The 23,951-nt window shown below is 42.6% G+C and overlaps 1 protein-coding gene across 2 annotated transcripts in view; it reads right to left on the reverse strand.

The window, feature by feature from the left end:
• Window positions 1–21,973: 21,973 nt before the first annotated feature.
• The window catches only part of KCTD1 (potassium channel tetramerization domain containing 1), an 86,418-nt gene continuing 84,440 nt past the window's right edge, over window positions 21,974–23,951 (reverse strand). For both annotated transcript variants that reach the window (XM_012641777.1, XM_012641776.1), the window contains exon 5: window positions 21,974–22,977. In XM_012641777.1, coding sequence (XP_012497231.1) covers window positions 22,819–22,977 — 159 coding nt within the window. In that variant the 3' untranslated portion in view covers window positions 21,974–22,818. The remainder of the gene's footprint in view (window positions 22,978–23,951) is intronic.

Here is a 23,951-nt window from a genome sequence, read left to right on the forward strand (position 1 = left end):
GATGGTGACCAAGACCATTGAGGTAGTGGTGCTGGTTTAGCTTTTTTTTTGTTTTGTTTTAATGTGTGTTTAGACTGGAAGAATTGAGATTAACTGACTCACCAACTCCACTGCTCTCCCGTTATTCTAGAGCTTACTCTTTAAATAAATCTGTGAAGTCCTACAGAAATACTTGGTTTATTTATTATATTATTTTTTGAGACAGAGTCTCGCTGTCACCTGGACTAGAGTACGGTGTCATCGTCATAGTTCCTTTGATGGTCTGGCTGGATGTTTGGCACTTAGGATGCAGTGTATGCAAGGCAAATGGAGTTTCTGCCTCCGACCTGCAGCAGGCTGCTTTCACTGACTGTGCCTGGCCTGAGCCAGCACTGCTTCAGGTTAGTGTCCTTGGAGAGGCGAGCAGGTGGGCGAGATCTGAGCTTGTGGCAGAATGTGGCAGACAGGGTGAGAGCCACAGCAGGTGAGATAAGAAGGGACGGGAGAGTCCAGGCTGGAACTAAGGGAGATACGACAGGTGACTATGGGGAAAAAAGGTAAGTGCCTTCCCTAGTTCCTAAAATGTGGCGGAGAGGTGGGACTTCCTGCATTGTGGAGGTTGAGACCGCACTTATTTCAATTGAATGCTTTAGGAAAAAGTGAGCCCCAAAGTGGGGTCCCTGGTGCACACGGGAACATTAGGGTGTCATCGTTATCTATAACCTTCAAATGACTCAGGATTCAGCGCCTGGGAGGATGAGGTTTCAGGCGGGGGCAGGCAAATGTGACAGCAAGGAGGCTACACGTCCCAGGGTGAAGTTTCCTCGGGCGGCTGAGACCCTGCCCACGGCCGACCAGATCACACACCCCACTCCCCTCTGCCCGCCCTAACTTAGGATAAAATTACACATTTCCAATTACGGAGCTGGTTAAAAATCGATACAAAGGTGGGAGAAACAGATCATTTTTCTCATGGAAGTCACCGTTTTCATTAATTTTTCATTAGTGCAGCCTTTGTTTTGCCATCCATCACTGGCGGAGCTGCCGGCTGCATTTCGCCGAGTGTGCGCGTTTCTCGGATTCAGGAGACGGAGGGTGATAAAGCCAGCCGTTTAGTGCCCATGACTCCTGCCTGTGGAACAGGTTTAGGTGACTGTTTTCAGATCATTGTGTTAGTTACAACGTGCTTAAAAACATCCTGTTTCCACTCACCAAAGCTCAGTCCTAATTCTGTTGTGGAAATTCTTATTTGTAGAATAAGCACAAGTTGCGACTGTATCACATTATATTCGGGGGTATATTAAAGGCCATCTCTTCGTGGATACTTGCGGTGCTGATCGATATTCCGGGTCCCTTGGCTGGTGAACTCTACCACGGGAGCCAGACTGGAGCCCGCGGGACCTTAGCCTCGGCGGGGAGCGGGAGGAGGGAGTTTCTCGCATCTGCACAGGCTCTGTCTGTGCTTTCAGGGAGGCGATTGTATCCGTACACTCTTCTCCGCGGTGCCCTCGCCTCAGCCTGCCCCATCCTCTCAGAAGCTTAACCATCTTCTCTAGGAAGGCTCCTCAGCCCTCCGCCTTAGCAGAGTTGCTCAAACTCTGCTTGCGCCACCGGCAAACCTTATCCCCGCTCCGCAGCTCCGGGATTCTTACCTTGGTGTGTCATCTATTCATGTGGGAACCCCCCAACCGAACTTGAGTCATCTGAGCACAGGGGTAGTAGCTTTTTCTTTTTGTATTTTCAGCACCTACAGCACCTGGTGAATGGTAGGTGATGAATGAATGCTTTTTTAAATGGAAAAAAACCCCACAACAGGAAGTCATTCACGTGCTTCGAGCAGGCAAGGGCCGGAGCCCTCACGAGCAGTGCCACCTCAGTGGTGGGGGGCGAGGCAGAGCCGTTGTCTGGGGAGGCCCTGCCCCAAGGACTGCCTCTACTGATGTGAAGCGACTGTGTGCTGATTCCAGCTTTGACTACCTGCCCATGTAACCATGAATAGGTCACCAACACTGTGTCTCCGTCTAAAAAAGGGGGGGTCCTTCCCAGCCCTAACATCCTTGGCCCCAAGAAGCTCTACCCTAGGAAAAGAATTCTCCCACACGCTTGCTCCTCCTGCTGAAATGACACATGAGCCCTCTGATGCCAGCTCCCTCAGCCGGCCACTGCCAGCCTCCTGCTAGCACTGAGCTGGCTGTCCCTCCTTCTCGGGGATCAGGGCTTAGGGGCTTGTCTGGAGCTCAGCCTGCATCCGTGTTGGTTAACTGAGCCCCTCAGCTGCTCCTCAGCCTTGCTCCATCAATTGTCCCTGGCCCTTTCCTGTTTTCTAAAATTTATTTTCATGACTTCATTTGGGACTACCACCCTCATTAAAACATTTTCATTACCACAGAAAATTCCGTAAGCCTCTTTCACGAGGCTTTCACGAGCCCTCCACCTTCTCACTCCTATACCCTAGAGGTAACCACTGTTCTGACTTCCATCACTAGAAATTAGTTCTGCCAGTGCCGGAACTTCGTGTAAATGGAACCATACTGTATATTCCTTTGGTCGCTCAGTTTTGCATTCAGCAGAACTGTTTTGAGGTTCATGTCGTTGCATATATCAGTAGTGCATTCTTTTTTTTATTGCTGACTCGTATTTTGTTGTTTAAATAAACTACAATTTGTCTATTGATTCTCTTGGAGGGCAGTGGGTTGTTTCTGGTTTGGGCTCTTTTGTGTTTTTAACTTCTTTTACATTTGGCTGTTTTCCCTTAATTTCTAAACCTAATAAAATCATTAAAAAAATTCATCCCGGCTTATGAGCTATGTGACCTTGAGTGGGTTACTGAGGCTCTCTGAGCTAATTTCCTCATCTGTAACATGGGATAATAATAGTGGTTTTTTCATGAGATTGTTTTGAGTATTAGATGGGTTTACATATTGAAGCACTTAGGATATTGCCTGGAATATAGTCAACACTATATAAATGTTTGCTGTTATTTATATTATTGTTGACCTGTTGTGAGGATTCAGTGGGCTGCAGCACTTGCCAAGGAGCATGGATTCTGAACCTCATTCCTGTTGCTTCCATCCCTCCTTATCAATACCAAGTCAGCTCACTTGTAACCCTGCCATTAATGTTTTTTACGGCAAGAATACGAGATGATATGAATAGGTATGGTTATTCTCACTTACTTAGCATGAAACAAAAATTCTCACCCTAACTTGCTGAGACCATACCCTCTGCAAATACATTGTTAGGAATGGCTAGAGTAGAATGTATTTCTAATAATTCTTGGTCTTTAGAATGTAGTATAGAATAACTACATCCAATGACTCATGTTAAGGTGTGCCATTTTAATAAAGTAAAAACTTAAAAAAAAAAGGCTCCACATGTTTCACTCTGCCATCTCCTCTGGTGACGGTCCTATCTCTCTTTTCATTCACAAGCTCTTAATAATAGAGTCTACAGTTGCTATTGTCTCTTCTTGGCCTTTGATTTCCTTCTGAGCCTACTGCAGTCTTGCTCCCGACTCCAGCGCTCCACGATTGCTTTCTCTGGGGTTGGCAATGGCCTTGGAATTGCCACACCTAATGGACATGTTTCAGCCCTATTCCTATCTGATTTTTCTTGGGCACTGGACATTCTCATTCCCTCCTTGAAACTCCCTCCGCCCAATTGCCCACCCGGTTTCTGCAAGTTTTCCTCCTCCCTCTTGGCTGTTCCTCCTGGGTCCCCACCACCTCTAGTGCTGGCGGCCTCTCCCTGCACTGCCCACAGCTCCTCTGTGCTCTCCCTGGGCTTCAGCCACAATTTCTCACCAGTCACCACTCCAAATCCCCAGGTTTAAATTCAGCTCCTTCCTGAAGTGCCCGTGTCTCACTGCCCAATCTTGGGACATCTGGGTGTCCCCAGCCACCACATGCCCCAGCCACACTTGCTGAGAGCTCTGGTTACCACCCTGCAAATGCATGCCAGCTCCTGGCCCCCGTCCTTCTTTCTCTTAGGGGCTCCCGACCATTTGGGAGCCAGCGGTAGAGGCTTTGGAATCATTCTTTTCCTTCACCACCCACGTCCAGTTGCTCATGAAGTTCTGTTGTTCCGGACATATTTGAAACTCGGACTTAGGGGGTGGGGGGGGGCAAGGGCAACATACGTAACCTAAACATCTGTACCCCCATAATATGCTGAAATAAAAAAAAAAAAGTTCTGTTGTTCCTACCTTGGAAATATCTCATGGATTCACCCCTCTCCTCCCTCCCAATCATTTTCATTTATCATAGCTCCCCGGGACAGCTGGAGTCATCGCCTGATTTATCTCTTCTTCGGTCTCTGTCTGCTCCACTTCCTTCTCCATGCTACCACAAAAATAGTGTTTCTTAAAAGCAAAGCTGGTTACATCACTCTTCTGCTTGAAAATGTCAGATTCCTTGTTGTCTGTGCCCGGTTCCCACACTGGGTCCACCAGGCCTCAGGGTCACTGGGACATGGACTTCTGGGCCCCAACCCAGGGATGCTGAGTCAGTAGGTGGGGGCTGGAAAGCAGCATTCAAGAGAGAGAGCTCCCTGCCCAACTTCTCCTGGGGGTGGGCCCCCCCTGGGGGTGGCCCCCCCTTCCCCACCCCCACCCTCCAGGGAACATGCTGTTCTCAGTGTACTTGGCCTTGTGCTTGTTCAAATGTCTGCTTTGTCGCACGTGCTGTCGTCCCTACCTGGAATATCCTTTCTTCCCACTCCCCTTCTCTTGTTTTCCTGGGTGGCTGATCCTACGAGATTCCGATCCTGCTTCAGCTCCGAGAGGCCTTCCCTGGCTTCCCCAGGGTGAATGAGTAATTCCCTCCTCCGTGCTCCCAGAGCTGTCCGATTTAGAGCCTCCATCACCTCTGCTGTGGTATCTTTCCCGCCAGCCTCCCCTTGCTGGGAGCGCACCCCTCAAAGGTGGGGCCCATCTCCTCCTGGCTGTGTCCTTGGTGTCCCACACCGTGCCTGGCACCCTGGCCCCGCTCCCGTGCACTCGGGCCAGGAAGTAAATGAATGAACCTCCCACTTCCTTCTCCTTCTTATTTTAAGCACTGCTTGTAGATGGGCAGAGCTAATAGTAAGCAAAAACTGAGTGGGTTTTTTTGTAAATCCTGCTTTAGTTAGGACCTCTGGCTTCACTGAGTTGGTCCTGGTAAATTTTATTTCACTTACTTTTTTTGTTTCAGTAGGAGAAAATTAAGGAGGGAATGAGGAGGGGCAACAGGAAAGAGAATTCAGAGTCTCATGCCTTCTTAACTCTGTGCCTATCAATGCTGTCTTATTTGAGTGTAATGAAAAACTTTCCTGTTTCACTGCAAACAACTTCCAAGCCGAGAAGCCCCACTGAGGGGTTTCTCCTGGCTTCTGGGAGGTCACATTTGTTTCTTCAACTAGCAGGGCGCTGCCTCCTGGCCTGACTGGGTAGCGTGGGAGGCCTCGCTGCCTGGGCAAGGAACAAGCAGCAGGGTCCCCAGCGGCTGGGGGCGATGTCTGGAAGAGAAGAGCTTTCTCGAAAGCCAAGTGCAGGGTTGAGCACCCACTTGGAGAGAGTGGTCAGAGATTCCAGGAGTGAATTTTTCTTGTCAGTGGGTGAGGCCCTTTAAGTCAGTAGCTGGCCCTTGTTTTATTTTCTCACCGGGTTTTATTTCCTTGGGAAGAGCCTAAGGAAAAAGTAGAAATGTGAAAAATGACAAGAAAACTAAAACTAAAGATTATAGGAACTTTGAATGGACACACAAAAGAGGGCTTTTTTAGCGTTAGGCAGAACAGGAGAAGAAAAAATAATAGTGAACATTCATTGAGTCAGGCCCTGTCTTCTACCTGTGTTCATTCATTTACTCAAATCCTTGCATGAGCCCTGTGAGGTAGGCAAGGATGTTATCCCCAATTTTAGATGAGGACTCTGAGGCACAGAGAGGTTATGTGACTTTCCCAAGGTCACACAGCTAGTCGGCAGGCGGGCAGGAATCTGAACCTGTGCTGGTGTCCACTGTGCCGCAGGGCTCTTCCAGGCAGCTTAGAGCAGTCAGTGAGATTGTACTGGTGGCCGAGACGAGCCAGATCCCCTCCTTGCTGTTTTATTTCTGCCTTTGCCATCTCAGAGAATAGACTGCAAATTGGAAGGTACAGAACAAACACAATGCAGAACAAGCCGGGCTTCAGGGTAGGTGTGGAGTGTGGGCTGGCACCTGGCAGCTTTATGTGAATTTGAGTCTCTTGATTTAGCTGAAATACGTTTCCAGATAAGGACAGGACTGGTAGGTGTGTTAACTAGTGAGATTTCCTGGAGGAAGCAGGGAGGGTAAAAATGGAAAATCAGTAAGTGTTCCTAATTACGCAAAAGGGACAAAAAAGGATCTAAAAATAGACTATTAATGGCATCTTTTCTGTGTTACGTGTTAGGTGGGATTTTTAAATTGCAAATAACATAAACCAATGTAAACAGCTTCAGGCAAGTGGAGCTTACGGTGCGGGCACAGAGCTGTCTCACAGAGGCGAGAGCAGGGGTCCACCGAGCCTCAGGAAGTCAACCGCTGCCATTGCTGCTGCCACCGTACACCTGCCTCTGAACTTTCTCTCGCCGGTGAGCTTGTCGGCCCACAGAACCGAGTCAATGGTTCCTCTTTTCGAGAGCCCAGACAGACCGAGACCAGAGTCTCCCGATGACGCACTTGTAGGTGGAGGGCGCTGGCTGGCACAGGTGTTCCCTCTGGCCGACCAGTGCGGGGCTGCGTGGGGGTCCTGGGTAAATACAGCTGCCCCACCTGCAGTGCGGGGTGGAGAGGAGGTGAGGGGTCAGTTCACAGGAGATTGGGCAGTGGGGCAGGGAACTGTTCTCAGATGGGGATGGTGTCTAAGCCGATACCCCAATTTCTTGCCAAAGTCTGGGCTGAATGTTTATAAATGGTTTATCGAAGAAAGCAGAGGGCCTGGGCCTTTCAGAAGTCATTTTCTTCTTCGTGGACTTACTAAGGGACAGAGAAGGACATCATAACCAGGATGGTCCGACTGTGGAAGAGCTGTCAGAGCACCGACTCCCTCCTCTTTGTCATTGCGGGGCCGGCGCTGAGCACGGTGCTAGCGCACAGTGGGCACTCGGTAACTCTGAATGAATGAATGAATGAATGAGCGAATGAGCGTATTAAGCGATAGCGTAGTCCTGTGAGTTCACAGCTGCTGGGAACACCTGGCCCCCAAAAGTGGGAATGTTGATAGTGTGCTTCTGCTCGACAGTTAAGTCAGTGGCTCCAGTGGAGATGGACAGGCCACACTCAGGGACTTCTCAGATGACTTGGGACGTGAAGGAGTAGCCCCCTGAAGGTCACGTGTAAGATTCCCAAAGCACCCAAGAGGAAGGGATGAAAGACAAATACCGATTCTGTGACATTTCACTGGGAATAATGGCAGGCTCTTTATTTGGTTATAAATGGTCAATTGCTCAAGGGACAGGAGATACTTGGCTTGATCTAAGTCAAGGTCAGGGTGATGTCTGCTTCTCAGGCTGCACTAAGCTAAGAATAGCATCCAGATCAAGGGAGTTTTCATTGAAGAAAATGGAGCTGCTTAGTCTTGTGAAGAAAGCATCAAGGACAGATCCAATGCCTTCCTTCATTAATGGAGGACAGTGGGCCCAGAGGAAGAATGGTCAAGGTGGCAAAGACACCCTGTGAAGACAGTGATGGCTTATTTGTGTGCAGGGCTGTGCCTTCCCACATCTGTTCTTGATTGTTCCCTACAACAGTCATCGGGTATAGTGGAGACAATGATGATGTGCTCTCATTAGCTAAAGAAACTGTACAGCTAAAGAAAGATCATTTAAGTGACCTGCCCAGTGTCCCTTAGCTCACTAGGGGCAGAGCTAAGCTGGAACACAGACCTTCTGGTTCCCAGGCTACCCATGATCAAAGTGTTGAAAGAGAAACTGGAAGACCATGGCAGGGTCTTCCATGGGATGCTGTGGAGGTGATTCCTTCTGTGGGAGGGAGGAAACTTGTTTTTAAAGATGCTCAGCTGCACATGTGCATGATTTCGAAGGTGTCAGGGTGTCAGTCTCTGCTACAAACCATCTGTGTCCATGACTACAGATGATGGGCGGTTGTGAGCAATTGACGTTCCAAAGTCACCCACCAGCCACCTGGCAAACACCAGCATCATTTGTGGGGGATATGTTGGATGAGAGGGCTGAGAAGACAGTGGTTTTCCTGCCTTCATGCTCTGCACCATTTCTAAATGAGTTCTATCATTTATTTAACAGGATGATTTAATGAAATGCCACTTCTGCCTTTTGTAACAGTGTGTTGATAATCAGGGCTTTACTTCAAGAGTTATTACTTCTGGATTAATTGCAGAATCAAGCCTTTATTCATCTGAGTTTTATTAATTAGCGGAAGTAGCAAATCAGACATACATTTAGTGTGTGTTAAAAAGTGACATTATAAGCCCAGGCGCGGTGGCTCACGCCTGCAATCCTAGCACTCTGGAAGGCTGAGGAGAGAGGATTGCTTGAGCTCAGGAGTTCAAGACCAGCCTGAGCAAGGTTGAGACCCCGTCTCTACTAAAAATGGAAATATTAGCTGGGCGTTGTGGCACGTGCCTGTAGTCCCAGCTACCCGGGAGGCTGAGGCAGAAGGATGGCTTGATCCCAGGAGTTTGAGTTTGCAGTGAGCTATGATAATGCCGCTGCACTCTACCCAGGGTGACCCAGGGAGAATCTGTCTCCAGAAACAAACAAACAAAAAAAAAGTGATATCATAACAACCAAAAGTAAAAGTAATGTGTGATCCTTGCCTCGGTTCAGAATTGGCAAATAGTCAATTTCAGGAATGAGTAAATTAATGAAGATTCAGATTCTAACCCAGACCTGGCCAGCTATCAAGCTCATACTGACAAAGCAGTTCTAAAAAAATTACTGGGACAATGGGGGAATTTGACTATTGACTCTGTGTATGTGTAATATTATCACATCAACACTAAATTTCTTGAGGGTTATGTAGGAGCGCGTTTTTGTCCTTAGGAGATTTCATGCTGAAGCACTTAGGGGTGATTGCCATGCTGGTTGCAATTTACTTTCAAACAGCTCAGCAAAAAAATACACACAGAGACAACGAGAGAGAGCAAATGTGACAAAATGTTAATTGACGAATCTAAAAGAGTATATGGTGTTACTTGTACTGTTGTTTCAACTCTTCTGCGGGTTTTCGAATATTTTCAAATGAAAGTTGGGGAGAAATGGTTAACACTGAAATAAAGGCAAATTTCAGGAAATAATCTGACTGTATTGTAAGCCTAGAAGTGAAAAGCTCCAGTGGTAAGTAGGCGAGTTGAGGCAAACCATACTACCTCTTTTCTTTTCCTAGCAGCAGAAAGCCAGAAAGCCACAGAATAAAACAAAGGCTATTTTGTGTGGTAGATGAACTCATTTATCAGCTGTGTTCAGACAGAGGGAGAGAGCAGCCTGTTTAAGTTTCTTTTCTCAACCCATATCCCATCACTCTGATTAACCCTATAGTTACTAGTGTTTATCAAGAAGACAAGGTAGCCCTACCTAAAACTTGGATATAGCCAGGATTCAAGCATGCTGCCAGGCATATAGCATCTTTGAAATACAAGCCGTAATTACTTTTGGTTTCCTGGTAAACACTTTTTGTTTGAAAAAAGTACAAAATTTAAGAATCTATTACATTTTTAAAAAATTATTTTAATGTTGAAAAGTCATATAATTTACCAAATAAAAAAGTAGTGTTTTTGTTCTTTTAATTCATGACAAATTCATGTAGAGAATAACAAAATATAAAATTCTTTACACATAAGTGTTGCTGGGAAGTGCTTGGGTTGCAAATGTGTCATTTGGAAGGTTATTTAGTGACATTTTTATGGTTTGCAGAAAACTTTATATAAATCAGACTCAACCTGATTGTCCATCTGGTGTGCCTCTGAACTCCCAGGAGTCCACTCAGTATGAACTTGATAGCTGGCCAGGTCTGGGTTAGAATCTGAACTCCTGCATTAATTTACTCAGTCCTGAAATTGACTATTGTGTCCTCTTCCTTTTTTTCCCCTGATCAGTCTGGTCAGAGGTTTATCGATGTTATTGATTTTCTCAATGATCTAGATTTTTCTTTCATTGCTTTTTAATATTGTTTTTTTTTCTATTTATTTTCTATTTTCAAGTTTTCATTTTGATATTTATTATTTTTGTTCTTCTGTCTCCTTTGGATTTTCTTTGCTCTTCTTTTACTAGTTTCTGAAGGTGGAATCTGGGGTTGTTAATTTGAAACCTTTCTTCTTTCCTCACGAAGATGTTTAGTGCTATACATTTTCCCCTAAATACTGCTTTAGCGGACTCCCACACATTTTGGAAAGGTGTATTTGTATTTTCATTCAGTTCAAATACTTCCTAGCTGCCCTTTTGATTTCTTCTTTGACTCATGGGCTGCTTAAAAGTCTATTATTTATCTTTCAAATATTTATTTGGGGATGTCCCAGAGTTCTTTCTATTATTGATTTATAATTTAACTCCACTGTGGGTAGAAAACATCCTTTGTATAACTTAACTCCTTTTAAATACATCGAGATTTGTTTTATGTTGTCAGAGTTGTTCAAGTCATCTGTATTTTTACTGACTTTCTGCCTACTATTTTTTATCAATTCTTGATAAAATGCTGTTTAAATCTCTAACAATAGTTGTGATTTACCTTATTTGCATGTAATTTTATCAATTTTTAATTCCTGTATTCTAATACCCTGTTATTATGTGCCCTTCAAAAGGGCTAGGAGTGTGTCCTCTTGACCCCTTCATATTGTGAAATTACCTTTTTATCCCTGGTAATACTCTTTGCTCTGAAGTCTACTTTGCCTGCTATTAATGTAGCTACTCCAGCTTTCTTTCCATTAGTGTTAGCCTAGAATACATTTTTCCTTGCTCTTGCTTTTAACCTATTTTTTTTAATTGAAAGTGGGTTTCTGGTAGGCAGCATAAAGTTGGGAATTATATTTTTGACTGGTCTGATGATCTTGTTTCAATTCAGGTATAAGGCTATTTACATTTAATTCCATAAATTAGAATTTTTATTATTGATTTTGTTTTGCTGAACTCTATCCTTTTGCTATTTTTCATTTGTTCCATCTACACTTTGTTTTGCTTTTCTTCTTTTCCTGCCTTCTTTTGGATAAAATGGGTATTTTAAAAAAAATGATTTCACTTTATCTCTATTGGCTTATCAGTTATAACTCTGTTGCATTATTTTAGTGGTTGCTTGAGGGTTTATAGTATTATCTTTAACTTATCACAGCCTGCCTTCAAGTGATATTACTTGAAATATAAGAATCTTATAATTTGGTTTCTCCCTTCCAAGCCTTTGTGCTATTGTTGTCTTAGATGTTATTTCCACACATGCTATAAACCCATCATGCATTGTTATTATTTTTGCTTTAAACAGTTATCTTTTTAAAAAATATTTAAACAATAAAGCCTTTTATGTTTACCCATGTATTAATAGTTACCATTTCTGGTGCTCTCCATTCCTTGTGTAGCTGCAGGTTTCCATCTGGTATCATTATCCTTCTGCCTGATAAACTTCCCTTAACATTTTTGTAGAGAAGTCTGCTAGTGATAAATTGTGTTAGCATTGTACACCCAAAAAAGTTTTTATTTTGCCATTGTTTTTGAAAGATATTTTTACTAGGTATAGAAATCTAGGTTGACAGTTTTTGTCTTTCAGTACTTTAAAGTTTTCCAGTGTCTGTGGCTTGCATTGTTTCCGACAGGAAATCTGCCATTATTCTTAATTTTCCTCCTTTGTCCATGCTGGCTACTTTTAAGATTTTTTTTCTTTATCACTGGTTTTAAGCATTTGATTAAGATGTGCCTTGGTGTGTTTTCCTTTATGTTTCTTTTGCAGAGTCTGTTGACCTCCTTGGGTCAGTGAGTTTATGCTGTAGTTGTCATCACATTTGGAAAATAGCCATTATTTCTTCAAATATTTTCTTGTTTCTCCTCCCATTCCCCTTAAGGGAGACTCCAATTACACGCATATTAGGCTGCCTGAAGTTGTCTAACAGTTCAGTATGCTCTATTCATTTAGGCTTTTTAAAAATCTGTGTTTCATTTTGGGTCATTTTTATTACTATATCTTCAAGTTCACTAATTTTATCTCCTCTAATGTATAGTCTGATGTTAATCCCATCAAGTGTATTTTCAGACATTGTAATTTTCATTTCTAGAAAGTTGATTTTGTTCTTTTTTATATTTCTATATTTTCCATATTACCATTTAACATATTCAGTCTTTAGCTTCTTGAACATATGGAATATAGTTTAATCACTTTTAGTGTCTTTGTCAACCAATTCTATCATGTCTATCATTGCTAGATTGGTTTAGATTGGTTGATTTATTTTTATTTATTTTTTTACTATGGATTGTATTTTCCTGCTTCTTTGAATGCCTGGCAATTTTTTATTGGATGACAGTTATTGTGACTTTTACCTTGTTGGGTAGTGGTTATTTGTGTATTCCTGTAAGTATTGTTGAATTTTGTTTTAGAATGAGGTTGAATAACTTGTAAACAGTTTGATCCTTTTGGGATTTTTTAAAAAAAATCTTTATTAGGTAAGATCAGAGCTGTGTTTAATATAGGACTCATTTTTCCCCACCATTGTTGCATTCTGAGTACTCTAATCAATGTCCCATTAATTGTAAGATTTTCCACTCTGACTGTGGGAACCGAAACTATTTCTGGTCCTTGGTGTGCTATGGGGATTGCTTTCTCTAGTCCTTCTACATAGTTTTTTTCCTTAGCCTTGGGTAGTTTCCTTAGACACATGCACTGAAGTCTCTCTTCAGTTCTTTGGTCCTCTCTCTGTGTGTAGCTCTCCCCTCTCCAGCACTCTGCCCTAGAACCCCAGCTGCCTTGGCTTCCCTGGACTCCCAGCTCTGTCTCTTCAACCAGGGAGACACCAGCCTATGCCTGGGTTACCCATCCCTGCAGCATGGCCTGGAAACTTTCTCAAGGCAGTTAGCTAGGGCAAACATAGGGCTCACCTTGTTTATTATCCACCTCTCAGAGACCACTAGCCTCTGTTGCCTAATATCCAATGTCTTAAAAACCATTTGCTTCATATATTTAGTCCAGTTTTTTAGTTGTTTCAGGAGGGAGAATAAATCTGTTATTTCATATTGATAAAATGTGGGAGTCCTGTATGACTTTCAATTGGACTTTTAATAATTCAAAGTAAACATCGAAGACCCAAAGTGCTTGAGGGATTTAATATTACTAATAATTGATTCCCTGTTGTATGCCAGTTATTTTACATCTATTTGTATTTAATTTAGTGCTTATGAGTACAAACAAGTTTTCTAACTTGAAGTGAGGAATATGATACCCACATCCTGGCTAGTGCTAGGAATAATAGACTTCATTTGTGTATTTCTTCTGTCATCAAAAAACATTTATGTAGCACTTACTAGGTGCTGGGACATAAGTAAGCCAGATTTCTTTCACTGATGATCTTAAGGTTGGCCATTATATTAGTAGACGTGTAAATATAGGTATTTCAATATTGTGTGTTAAGTGTAATAATAAAAGTACAAGTGGGGTGCTTTAAAACCACAGAGATGGGTCACCCAGTGGAGGAACACCTGCGAAGGTGGTCATAGGTGAAGAGGGTTTTGAAGGATGAGTGGCAAGTGATTAAGCAAGTAAGAGAAAAGTGTATTCCAAAGCAGGGCGACTTAAAACAGTATGGCACTAACAGCATTATGTAGGAGGCTAGGGACGGCAACAGATGAGATTGAGGGGTAGGTAGAGTTAGATCGAGGAGGCCTTGGATGCCACACCAAGGTGATGAGATGATTCTGAAAGCAACTATGAAACATTGTCAGGCTTTAAACAGGGGTGTGACTGAGCTACAATGTGGTGGATGGGTTTAGAGGGGGACACTCCAAAATTCTCAGCAGCAAAACTAATTAAGATTTTATGGAAATGGCCCACACAGGAGGAATTGATAATCTGACACTGGGAAATGGGGATGGGGAGGAAGAGACCGATTCTAGAAATGTTTAGGAGATACTTTCTGTAGAACTTGATGTGGGGATGGCTGCAAATGACTCCTTGGTGTGAGTGGAAGGGAGAATACTGAACTGAGATAGGAAATCTAAAAGGAAAAAGAAAAGGCCTAGGGGCCAAAATAAGCTCAGTTCTGGATGGTCCAATGGAAATGTTTGGCAGACCCTACATTTGTCATTACTTATGACACAATATATTGAAATGATTGGGTTACATGTCTTACCCTCCTGCCTGACCGAAAGTTGAAAGAAGCCAAGTACGGAGACACACACCCGGAGTCCCAGCGACTCAGGAGGCTGAGGTGGGAGGATCACTTGAGGCCAAGAGCTCAAGATCAGCCTGGGCAATATAGAATGATCCCATCTGGTTGAGGCCATGTCTTATTTGTCCTGTATCCTGCTTCAAGACAGCTATCCTACCTGAAGTTCTGGGAGAGGTCGGCCTGCATCACAGGTGATGGGAAAACCATTGCTGGATGAGATCACCCAGGGAAAGGAGCCTAGACTGAGAAGAGCAGTGACACGCAAGACAAAGATGTTTGCACCTGAGGTGAGAATTTGAGAAATGAGTGACTTGGTGGCTTCGCGCTTTCTGTGGCTCTTTCCTCGGCCCTGTGAAATACCACCACGATGCAGTCCTGCAGCTTTGTCAGTGTTTAGGTAAGTCATTCCCTTTGTATGTTTTAAATATTAACACAAAGGTTGTCAGTGATTGTGCAGAAATCATTTTCATCCATCACTTGACTAACTTTGCTTGGAAGAAAAATAGGGAGTGGGCAGTGGTGGGGCGGGGGTATTGCAGACTAGACAGAGAGAGAAAGGTACAGAAGAAGGAAGAATTTGGGGGGTGTATAGTTTTTCTATGCCCCCCCATCTGGGAACTATGGAAAAATAAATTTTTGAAATTATAACAGCAGTAGGGAAAAGATTATCCAGGTCAACATTCTGTTTTAGAAATACACCTACTCTGCTTAAACTAAGAGCTGTAACTGAATTATTTTCATGAATATGCAATCTACTTAGAATTTCAAAATTTTCTTGTATTTATATATTTAAAAGACCAAACATTTGAGAATATGACTTATAGGAGAACAACAATTTAAATCATAAAACATGTCAAATAAAAAGCAATAAGGGATGAACATTTAAATTTTAGGGCGCACGAGCCATCTCCCCTTGCCAACCCAGTTTCCCATACTGCTGACTAACAAAGAACCCAGCTGTGTCAGGTTGCTCAAGTTGCAGACCTTTAGATGATCCTTTAAGGCCTTCTTAAACTGGATTTAATCAACTGTCCCTACTGGTCTTGCTTCTTTTTCAATTAATGTGATCCTTCTGTGACAAGGATTTGCTCTTCAGCTTCCGGGACAGGCATTCCTAGTTGTGTTCCGAGGTTTGAATGGAACGCACGGCCGGTGTTTCTCTGGCTTTTTCAACCCTGTTAATCAACAGTGTCATTTCATACTTGTACTATCTGTTCCTTTTTCTGAAAAGCACAATCTGATAAACAGATTGGGAGGAGTGCCGAGGCACTGTGTGATTCACACCGGGAGTGGGGAAAAGGAGAGGTGGGGAGAGAACGCACTGGGCGTCATGAGAAATGTAGGCAGGTTGAGCTATCTGACTCTAAGCATGTGCAAAGGAGTCTTGTGGTCAATGGTTAGGTTGTAGGTTTCTACACCCCCTTTGAATTCTGAAATTTTGAAATCATCATTTAAGTTTCAAAGAAACTCACCCAAATTAAAATGTACAGGTAAAGGTGGATTCCTGCACACCTACAGTAAGCTATTGTCACAGATGGTAGATGTTACTGGAATTATTTCCTGGGCTGGTGTCTGTTCATTCAAGCCTCCAATGGCTTTTTAAGCAGTGGTGGAAGAATTCTGTAGCTGGTGGGCTATTGCCACAGGATGGGGCAGTTCTCTACCTAATTAGGAAAGGACGAAGGTCCTCGGATTAAATTTCAGTTAAGTACTTCCCTGCAACCCTCCCCACACCCATCCCCCACTGGCCCCCCTAACTCCATTTGGAAATATTCAATCTAGACTTCAAAAGGATAGGAGATGCCAGCTGTTGTTTAATAAACATCAGTGAAGTCATAAAAAGACACACTACAGAAGTACCCTTGGAAGATTCTAATTTATTATTCTTAGCCTAAATTTGGGGAGCATGATGATGTTACACAGTATTTTATTTTTTTTTATTTTTATTTCAGGGTATTATGAGGGTACATTTTGGTTACATTTTATGTTTTTGCCTCACCCAAGCGAGGGTTAGAGGTATGTCCGTCCCCTCTACAATGCTCCCCGTGTCCTTTAGTTGTGAGTTTACCCCGCATCCCCCTAATCCCTGGAGAATATTACTACTGTGTGAACACCATAGTGTTAATCAGTTAGTACCAATTTGATGGCGAGTACAAGTGGAGCCCATTCTTCTGATCTTGTGATACCTCACTTCGGATAATGGGCTCAAGTTCAATCCAGGAAAATATAAGAGGTGCTAGATCACTATCATTTCTTATGATTGAGTAATATGCCATTGTATACATACGCCAAATTTTAATAATCCACTCATGAATTGGTGGGCACTTGGGTTGTTTCCACATCCTTGCAATAGTGAATTGTGCGACCATAAACATTCGGGTGCAGATGTCTTTATCGTAGAATATCTTTTGCTCTTTTGGGTAGATGCCTAATAATGCTGTTGCTGAATCGAATGGTATTTCTATTTTTAGCTCTCTGAGGTATCTCCAAATTCTTTTCCACAGAGGTTGCACTAATTTGTAGTCCCACCAGCAGTGTAAGAGTGTTCTTGTCTCTTCACATCCTCACCAGCATTTGTTGTTTTGCGATTTTTTGATAGAGGCCAATCTCACTGGGGTTAGGTGATACCTCATTGTGGTTTTGATTTGCATTTCTCTAGTGATTAGAGATGTTGAGCATTTTTTTATGTGTTTGCTTACACAGTATTTTCCATGCTTGCCCAATCCATGCGTCACCTGTGTTGGGCACTGTTAAAATACAGAGTCTCAGGCTCTTCACTTAGAGGTGGAGATTCAGAAATCTATGGGGAGATGAAGTGGAGGGGTGTGGTGAGCTGGAATTATAACTTTAACAAATATCTTTTGTGTATCTTAAGACCAGGCAAGTTTGGGGGCAGTGACATAACCCATGATAAACTTTCTTTAAGAGCTGCCTGACAGTTACAAACGCAGAGACAGCATGTCTTCTCAGAGTTTTAGTCCTGTATAATAATAGTTGATCACAGATATTAATAGTAATTCCTACTAATCGATTCTTACTAATAGTTACTGCAGTGACATTTTTGTCTAGTGTCTTATAATGAAGCCTACCATGGTTGCCAATGACAGAGTAAAATCATTTCTTACACAGGTTACCAGAGAGAGTTGAGTTCTTACAAGGAAACCAGAGAGAGTTGAGTTCAAGGTATTACTCAAATATGGTGTGTGTGTATGCGTGTGTGCACACATGTGTGTGTGTGCATGTGTCTATGAGAAAAGTGTTGAGCTGGGCAGGGTGGCTCACACCTGTAATCCCAGTGACTCAAGAGGCTGAGGCAGGAGGATCGCTGGAGGCCAGGGGTTCAAGAATAAGTGCTGTTCTAGTTTCTTATGGACTTAGGTAAGATTTTTTGACTTACCAATGTTCTCATCTGTAAATCTGGGATAATAATGCCAACTCCATGAGGATAAAGGAGAGAACACCTGTAAAGCCTTTAGCACAGAGCTTGGCACCCAGCAATCATTCATTGATGGTAGCTTATTATCACTATGGTCAGGATCTAAATCTTTATGATCAGATGATATCAAATCAAACCAAAAGTTTGCATCAAGTTTTCATTTTGTATAAAACCATGTCCTAAATTTAGGTTTTGTGTCATTGTATGCAATTCCACTCAAATGGAATTTTTGCAGAATGTCTAAAATTGTTTTATTTCATAACTCTTGGAGTTACAAACTGCTAGTCTGCAGATACCTTGTTTGGTCTGTACCTTTGAAAAAAACAAGTAAGCTCCAAATTTACGTATCTAGAGATTTCACACACAAGTCTGGCTTCCCAGGTTTTCTAGAAAAATTAGATGTTTAAGTGCAAGGACCCTGTTCTCCTACAGTTGCAACCTGCTGGAGTTGAGTAGGGGCTGCTCCTTTGAATGGGGCACACATGCTCTAGTTGGGCTCTCTCTTTCTAATTTATGCAACTTGCCTGGCCCTTGTAGACATCTGAGTTTGTCACCCCATCACCTAAGGTGATGTCTTATTGTCTCATACATCTTTATAACTTCAGCTCTTAGCCTGCTTTGTAGGTCACGAATGGATGGAGGCGAAAACAGCCACTCAACCGCCCCTCCCACCAGTAGATTATTCCCCTCCAATCAAGCCTGCAGATCCCCTCAGTGAATATCTGCAGAGCCCTCCTTCTGTGATTCTCTAATAGTTCCCGAATGACATCCAAACCCTACCTAGCCTGGCAGTCAAGATGAACTCCCCTCTTCCGCACCCCCAATCCAATCCCACCTTCCTTTTCTAGCTCACGTTTCCCTTGTCCTCGGTGAAGACCAGCTGCATCCCCACCATACTCTGACCCTGCCCCAAGCTTCCCTGGCCCAGAGCCTCTCTCCCGTCCCCATACCTCTTCCTTGCAAAGCCTACACATCTTTCAAGTGCCACCTCCCCAGGATGATTTTTCTAATTTCCCCAACTAGATGTGATCCTTTGTCATTTGGCATTTCTATAAACGTTCATTTGTACATATGAAATGGTGCATCTCCCACTGTGCCTTGGACTGGAGTTAGGTACACACATACCTTAATTCACACTAGATGTGCAGAGAGCCCTCTCCCCAGCAGCCATGGCAGAAACCATGTCACGGTCGTCATCATTTCACCCAAACTGAATGTCCAATATATTGTAAGGGATGCTCAAATATTTAAATACAGAAATACATTTCCATTCTAAGAAGAAAATGCTATTAATTAACAATCTACTTTCTTCCTCATCCTACTACAACATAAAAACTTACTCTTTCTCAAATAGTTGTTTTGAGCCCTCCTTATAAGACTTAACTGAATGTTAGCCTTTATCACGTCCTTTATTTAACATCTCAGAGGCTTAGTTACTTTCACTGAGAAACAGAGATAATACAACCTCTAGTGTGGTCATAAGGATTGACTGGGTTATTGTAGGTACGGTGTTTAGTATAGTGCCTGGCACATGGCAAACACTAGTGGACGGCTATTATTATTACTATGTAGAAACTCATCTAATATTTAGAAAACAGTTTAGAAGAGGCTTCTTTTATTCTATTTTTCTAAAACACTTCTTAGAAAAGAGCAGGTCAAAGATTGTGGCTTGTCTGCTCTGGAAGACAAGAAATGTATTGGCTCGCACCTGTAATCCTAGCACTCTGGGAGGCTGAGGCAGAAGGATCACTTGAGCTCAGGAGTTCGAGACCAGCCTGAGCAAGAGTGAGACCCCATCTCTCCTAAAAATAGAAAAATTAGCAGGCGTCGTGGTGTGCACCTATAGTCCAGCTACATGGGAGGCTGAGGCAGGAGGATTGCTTGAGCCCAGGAGTTTCAGGTTGCTGTGAGCTAGGCTGACACCACTGCACTCTACTCAGGGCAACAGAGTGAGACTCTGTCTCAAAAAAAAAAAAAAAGAAAGAAAGAAATGTATTTTGCTCAAAGAAAGAAAAAATGTTATTTTAAATATAAGTGGTTTGGGCAACAGTAGCTTTGAAAAAGTGAACTTTTATAAGCACCAAAGTAATGACTGATTCAGGAAAAGATTGCCAATGGATGTTAAAAGCATTGGGTGAGAGTGGGTTGAGGAACAGGATATTTGCACAGTCTCATTCCATCATCCTGCAGATTACTCATCAATTACAAAGGGAAAAGCTACTATTACACTGAAGAAATTTGATGAAGATTATTTCACCAAAATTGAGAGGCCAAAATTGCCATCTCCAATACGGGCCAGACTGACCCCTATGATGTGATGCAACTAGAAGGACATGACATCACCTGCGTAGTATTCTTCCCTCACCCCCTAAAACATTAACCTGACTCTACCAATAACAAACCAATCAGACAAATCCAAATCGTGCAACAATCTACAAAACAATTGGCCTAGACTCTTCGAGTAAGTTGATGTCATAGAAAGACCAAAAAAAAGCGGGTGGGGGGGATATTCTTAATAAAAGCAATGCATGATCCTTGATCAGATTCTCTGGGGAAAAGTAAGCACAGCTCTGAAGATCCTTATTGAGACAATGGCCAAATTTGCATATGAACTGTATATTGGATAATAAAAAGTAGTGAAAAAATAAGATTCTGATGCAATTATATTTTGATTGCTCTTCTCTTTCCTGAACTACTTTGGTATCTGGGAATCTATATGTTCTAAGATCTAAAAATGTGAAAATTACAAGTGAAATGCTTGCTCCATTGACTTAGATGAGAGTTTTTGTAGAAAGAATGAGCATTTGAGTTGTAGTCATATAAATGGACCTAAGAATTTATAAAAGAACAAAGTGGGTATTTGGTTGGGATGATACTAACTGCACATAGGCCATGCTGAGTCAGTGTTAACTGATGACAATAACCACCAGAGTCCCAAAGTGAGCCCCTTGCCTTATGGATTTTAAGAAATGTTGTCTAATGAGAATGGATTGCTAGTAAATCACAGAGCAATTTTATTTTCCTTTGAGCAGCACATGGATGACCGAGCAGCTGGTAGGAACAGCCCTGTCTGTCCCCATCCCAGACAATGCTGTATTAGTCTCAAATAAAGGGAAATTACACAACAATGTGGAAGCCGGGCTGGCAGTCATTAAAGTAATTCAGTGTTTGGGCCGCCTTTGTGTTTCAGGGAGTGATAGGAGCCATTAACAGCTTGCTTTTAGTTTCAGAAGCCAGAGATATTTTCATTACTAGCATCCTCAGGCACAGACTTTTTAATTTAAAAAAAACAGAAAGTAAGTTCAGGATGAAAATAGCCCATCACTACAGGAACCTTCTCTGCAGCAGAAACACATTCAAGTTTACCTGTCAATCTTACCAGCACGTCAGGTTTATTTTGAGTGTCTGGACGGAGAAAGAGGAAGAAAGGAAGACAGGCGAGGTAGGGCTCACAGAGGCACCGGGTTCACTAATAATACCTTGGAAAAGCTGAGGACTTCATTCTAAAGCCATACTGAAATCTCAGGTTTCTTACCTCTCTGGCTAATAATAAAGTGATCGTTCTGGCTCTGAGATTTTTTTCCCTACTTCTTCCAAAGCCATAATGCCCTACTTTTTAAGATTTTTTGGAAAGGTGTTATGGTAGATTCAAGCTGGTCTCAAATTCCTTGTTGTTTTCCCCAACGGGAGGTGGATTTTGGCTTTGTGTCTGTTCAACCAACAGGAGACAGCAGAAGTACACCGCGCAGCCCCAGGCCCAGGTTTCAGAGGACCACGGCCTCCCCTGCCTCCTTCTTGGAATCCAGCTAGAGCAGCCCAAGCCACACGGAGGCCAACAGCCAGTATCAACTGGCAGCCATCTGGGACATCCCAGCCCAGTCATGTGCTTGGATGACATCGCGTGGAGAAGAAGCCCAGCAAAGGCCAGTTAACCACGAGAATCACAGAGTCACAAGACAGAATAAAATGTTGTTTTAAACTCCAAAGTTTTGGCATGGCTTGCACTGCATCAATAGATAACTGAAATAAAGAGTAACTGAACATTTCATAAGAAGGAAGATGCATCTTGCTAACCAATGCAGAATATCAAAGCACAGGAAATAACATTTGCTCAGTCGGAAAAGAACTATCTAGAACAGGCGATGACGTCTTTATCCTTTCATGGGTTTTGACTTCAAAACTGGCCCCGGCTTTAAGGTCTCTTTTTGATGCTTGACACGGAAAATGTAAAAAAAAGAAAAATTTCATTTTAATCCAGCCTCACCCCCAACACGTGTGTTTCACACAGACCTTATTTTTTAAACAGAGTTTATTGTATTTAATACATTATAAAACTTGAAAAATTGTAGGAAAGCAGTGGACTCAAACTGGAGCAACTCTAACAAGGAATAATTCTGGCCCCTTTTGCAAAACTGATCAGTTTAAAAACAAAGTAAAGTTCACATCTGTGAGGCAGACAAAATGTGTGACTTCTGTACAAACTACATTTAAAATTTCATGTCTAACATCTTTCAAATGCAATGTGCTCATGAGAGTTTTTCCGAAGTCCTGCCTGGTCCCCACTTAAAGAGAGACATAAAACCTCCATATGCAAAGAAATTCGATTCAAGGTGTTTTTGTTTTTGTTTTTTTTTAAAAAAAAGGAAAAAGAAAGACAAAGGAAAAAGAAAGGATGGACGGCTGTTGGCAATGGAAACTGTAAGGAGAGTGTGGCCTCACCGCTCATGGCTTGTTTATTGGTCAGAGGCCTTGGCAGGCCCAGGACACTTCACGGCCATCACAGCACCAACTGCAGCTATCACCTTTTTTTTCTTTTTTTTTCTTTTTTTGCATTTCCTACCTTTTGACATATATATATATATATATATTTATATATTTTTTACACCTTGAGGATATCACTATTCCAATTGTTCCCATATGAATACAGGTGTGGTCTCTATTGGATATAAATGTGTCTTTTATTCAATTTTAGGTCCAGGACTTGGTTTGCTGTCCCAACTGCACATAAATGTCCCTTTGTTGTTTGCATTAATTTGTTGTGTATGTTTTCCTTTATGCATAAGAAATATGTCCGTTCAGTCCAGAGGCTCTTGCTTTATCCGGATGACCGAGGGTACGCGGGGCGTCCTCCTCAGTTCCCGCCGGAGGACGTATTCGCTGAACTGGGACGAGTCCACGCCTCCCCCACAGGAGCCCACGATTTCAAATCCTCTTTGCTGCAACCTCTCGAGGACCTGCGAGGGGCCAAGACAAGCATTGGTTAGGGGCCAGGTAAGTCACTGGCCATATTAACTCCCCAAAAAGCTGTTCCCAAGTTTGAGATCATGTGCAGCTCTGGTCCATCTCATTCAGCCTTGTATCTCTTTGAGCTTCTTTCAAAGCAAGACCCTGGATTAAAGGGCAGCAGGGAGGGGGCAAACATTTCTAATACCTAACACGTGCCTTCACATCCTTGCTTTACACATGCTGGTTACAACACTCGGTTGTGTTAGTCCCATTTTATAGATGAGAAAACTGAGGCTCATGGCTAGTAAGTGATGGTACTGGGTTTCCAACTCAGGTCTGTTTGGCCTCAAAGCCCATGTTTTTTGTATATTCAATGCTGTCTTCTCTGCCAAAAATGAGGGTTCAGGTTGCAAAGCTCATGTATCACTAAAACATATTCTATGAGATGATAAAGGATATGAAAAGACAATGATATCTGAATTTACTTTGCCAGTGATTCACTTGTACTCTCAACCCTGCTATTGTTCAAGTTTCCCAATACAGAATGAATATTCTATATTTCACCTTGGGAGACTGATGTAATTTCAACAGCAGAACAAATAGGCTACTGAAGACAGTGGAGGTTTTTCTACAAGTTTGTGGCATTTGAAACAGATTTATTCTATGTCCTCCTTGCATGCATTTAAGGAGTCAAGAATAAATGCAATGACTATGTATTAGAAAATATATCCAAAATAAAGATATTCTAAACTTCTCATATAAACATAAGCCATAGAATCTACTCCTCAATTTTGAAATCAAACACCTAATGCCAGAAAGATCTCCGGGTTTGTTCGTACATGTCTGACACTCTTAAAAGCAGGAAACAGTACCTGCACCTCTTAGACAGGCAAAAATACAGGAAACTGACCTAGGCACTCTTTTTCTTTAGAAATCCAATAAACATCAGACTTGCAAATGTTCCCTGCCAGAGTTCTAAACA

Source organism: Propithecus coquereli, unplaced genomic scaffold, assembly GCF_000956105.1.
Source record: "Propithecus coquereli isolate 6110/MARCELLA unplaced genomic scaffold, Pcoq_1.0 Scaffold17, whole genome shotgun sequence".
NCBI lineage: Eukaryota > Metazoa > Chordata > Mammalia > Primates > Indriidae > Propithecus > Propithecus coquereli.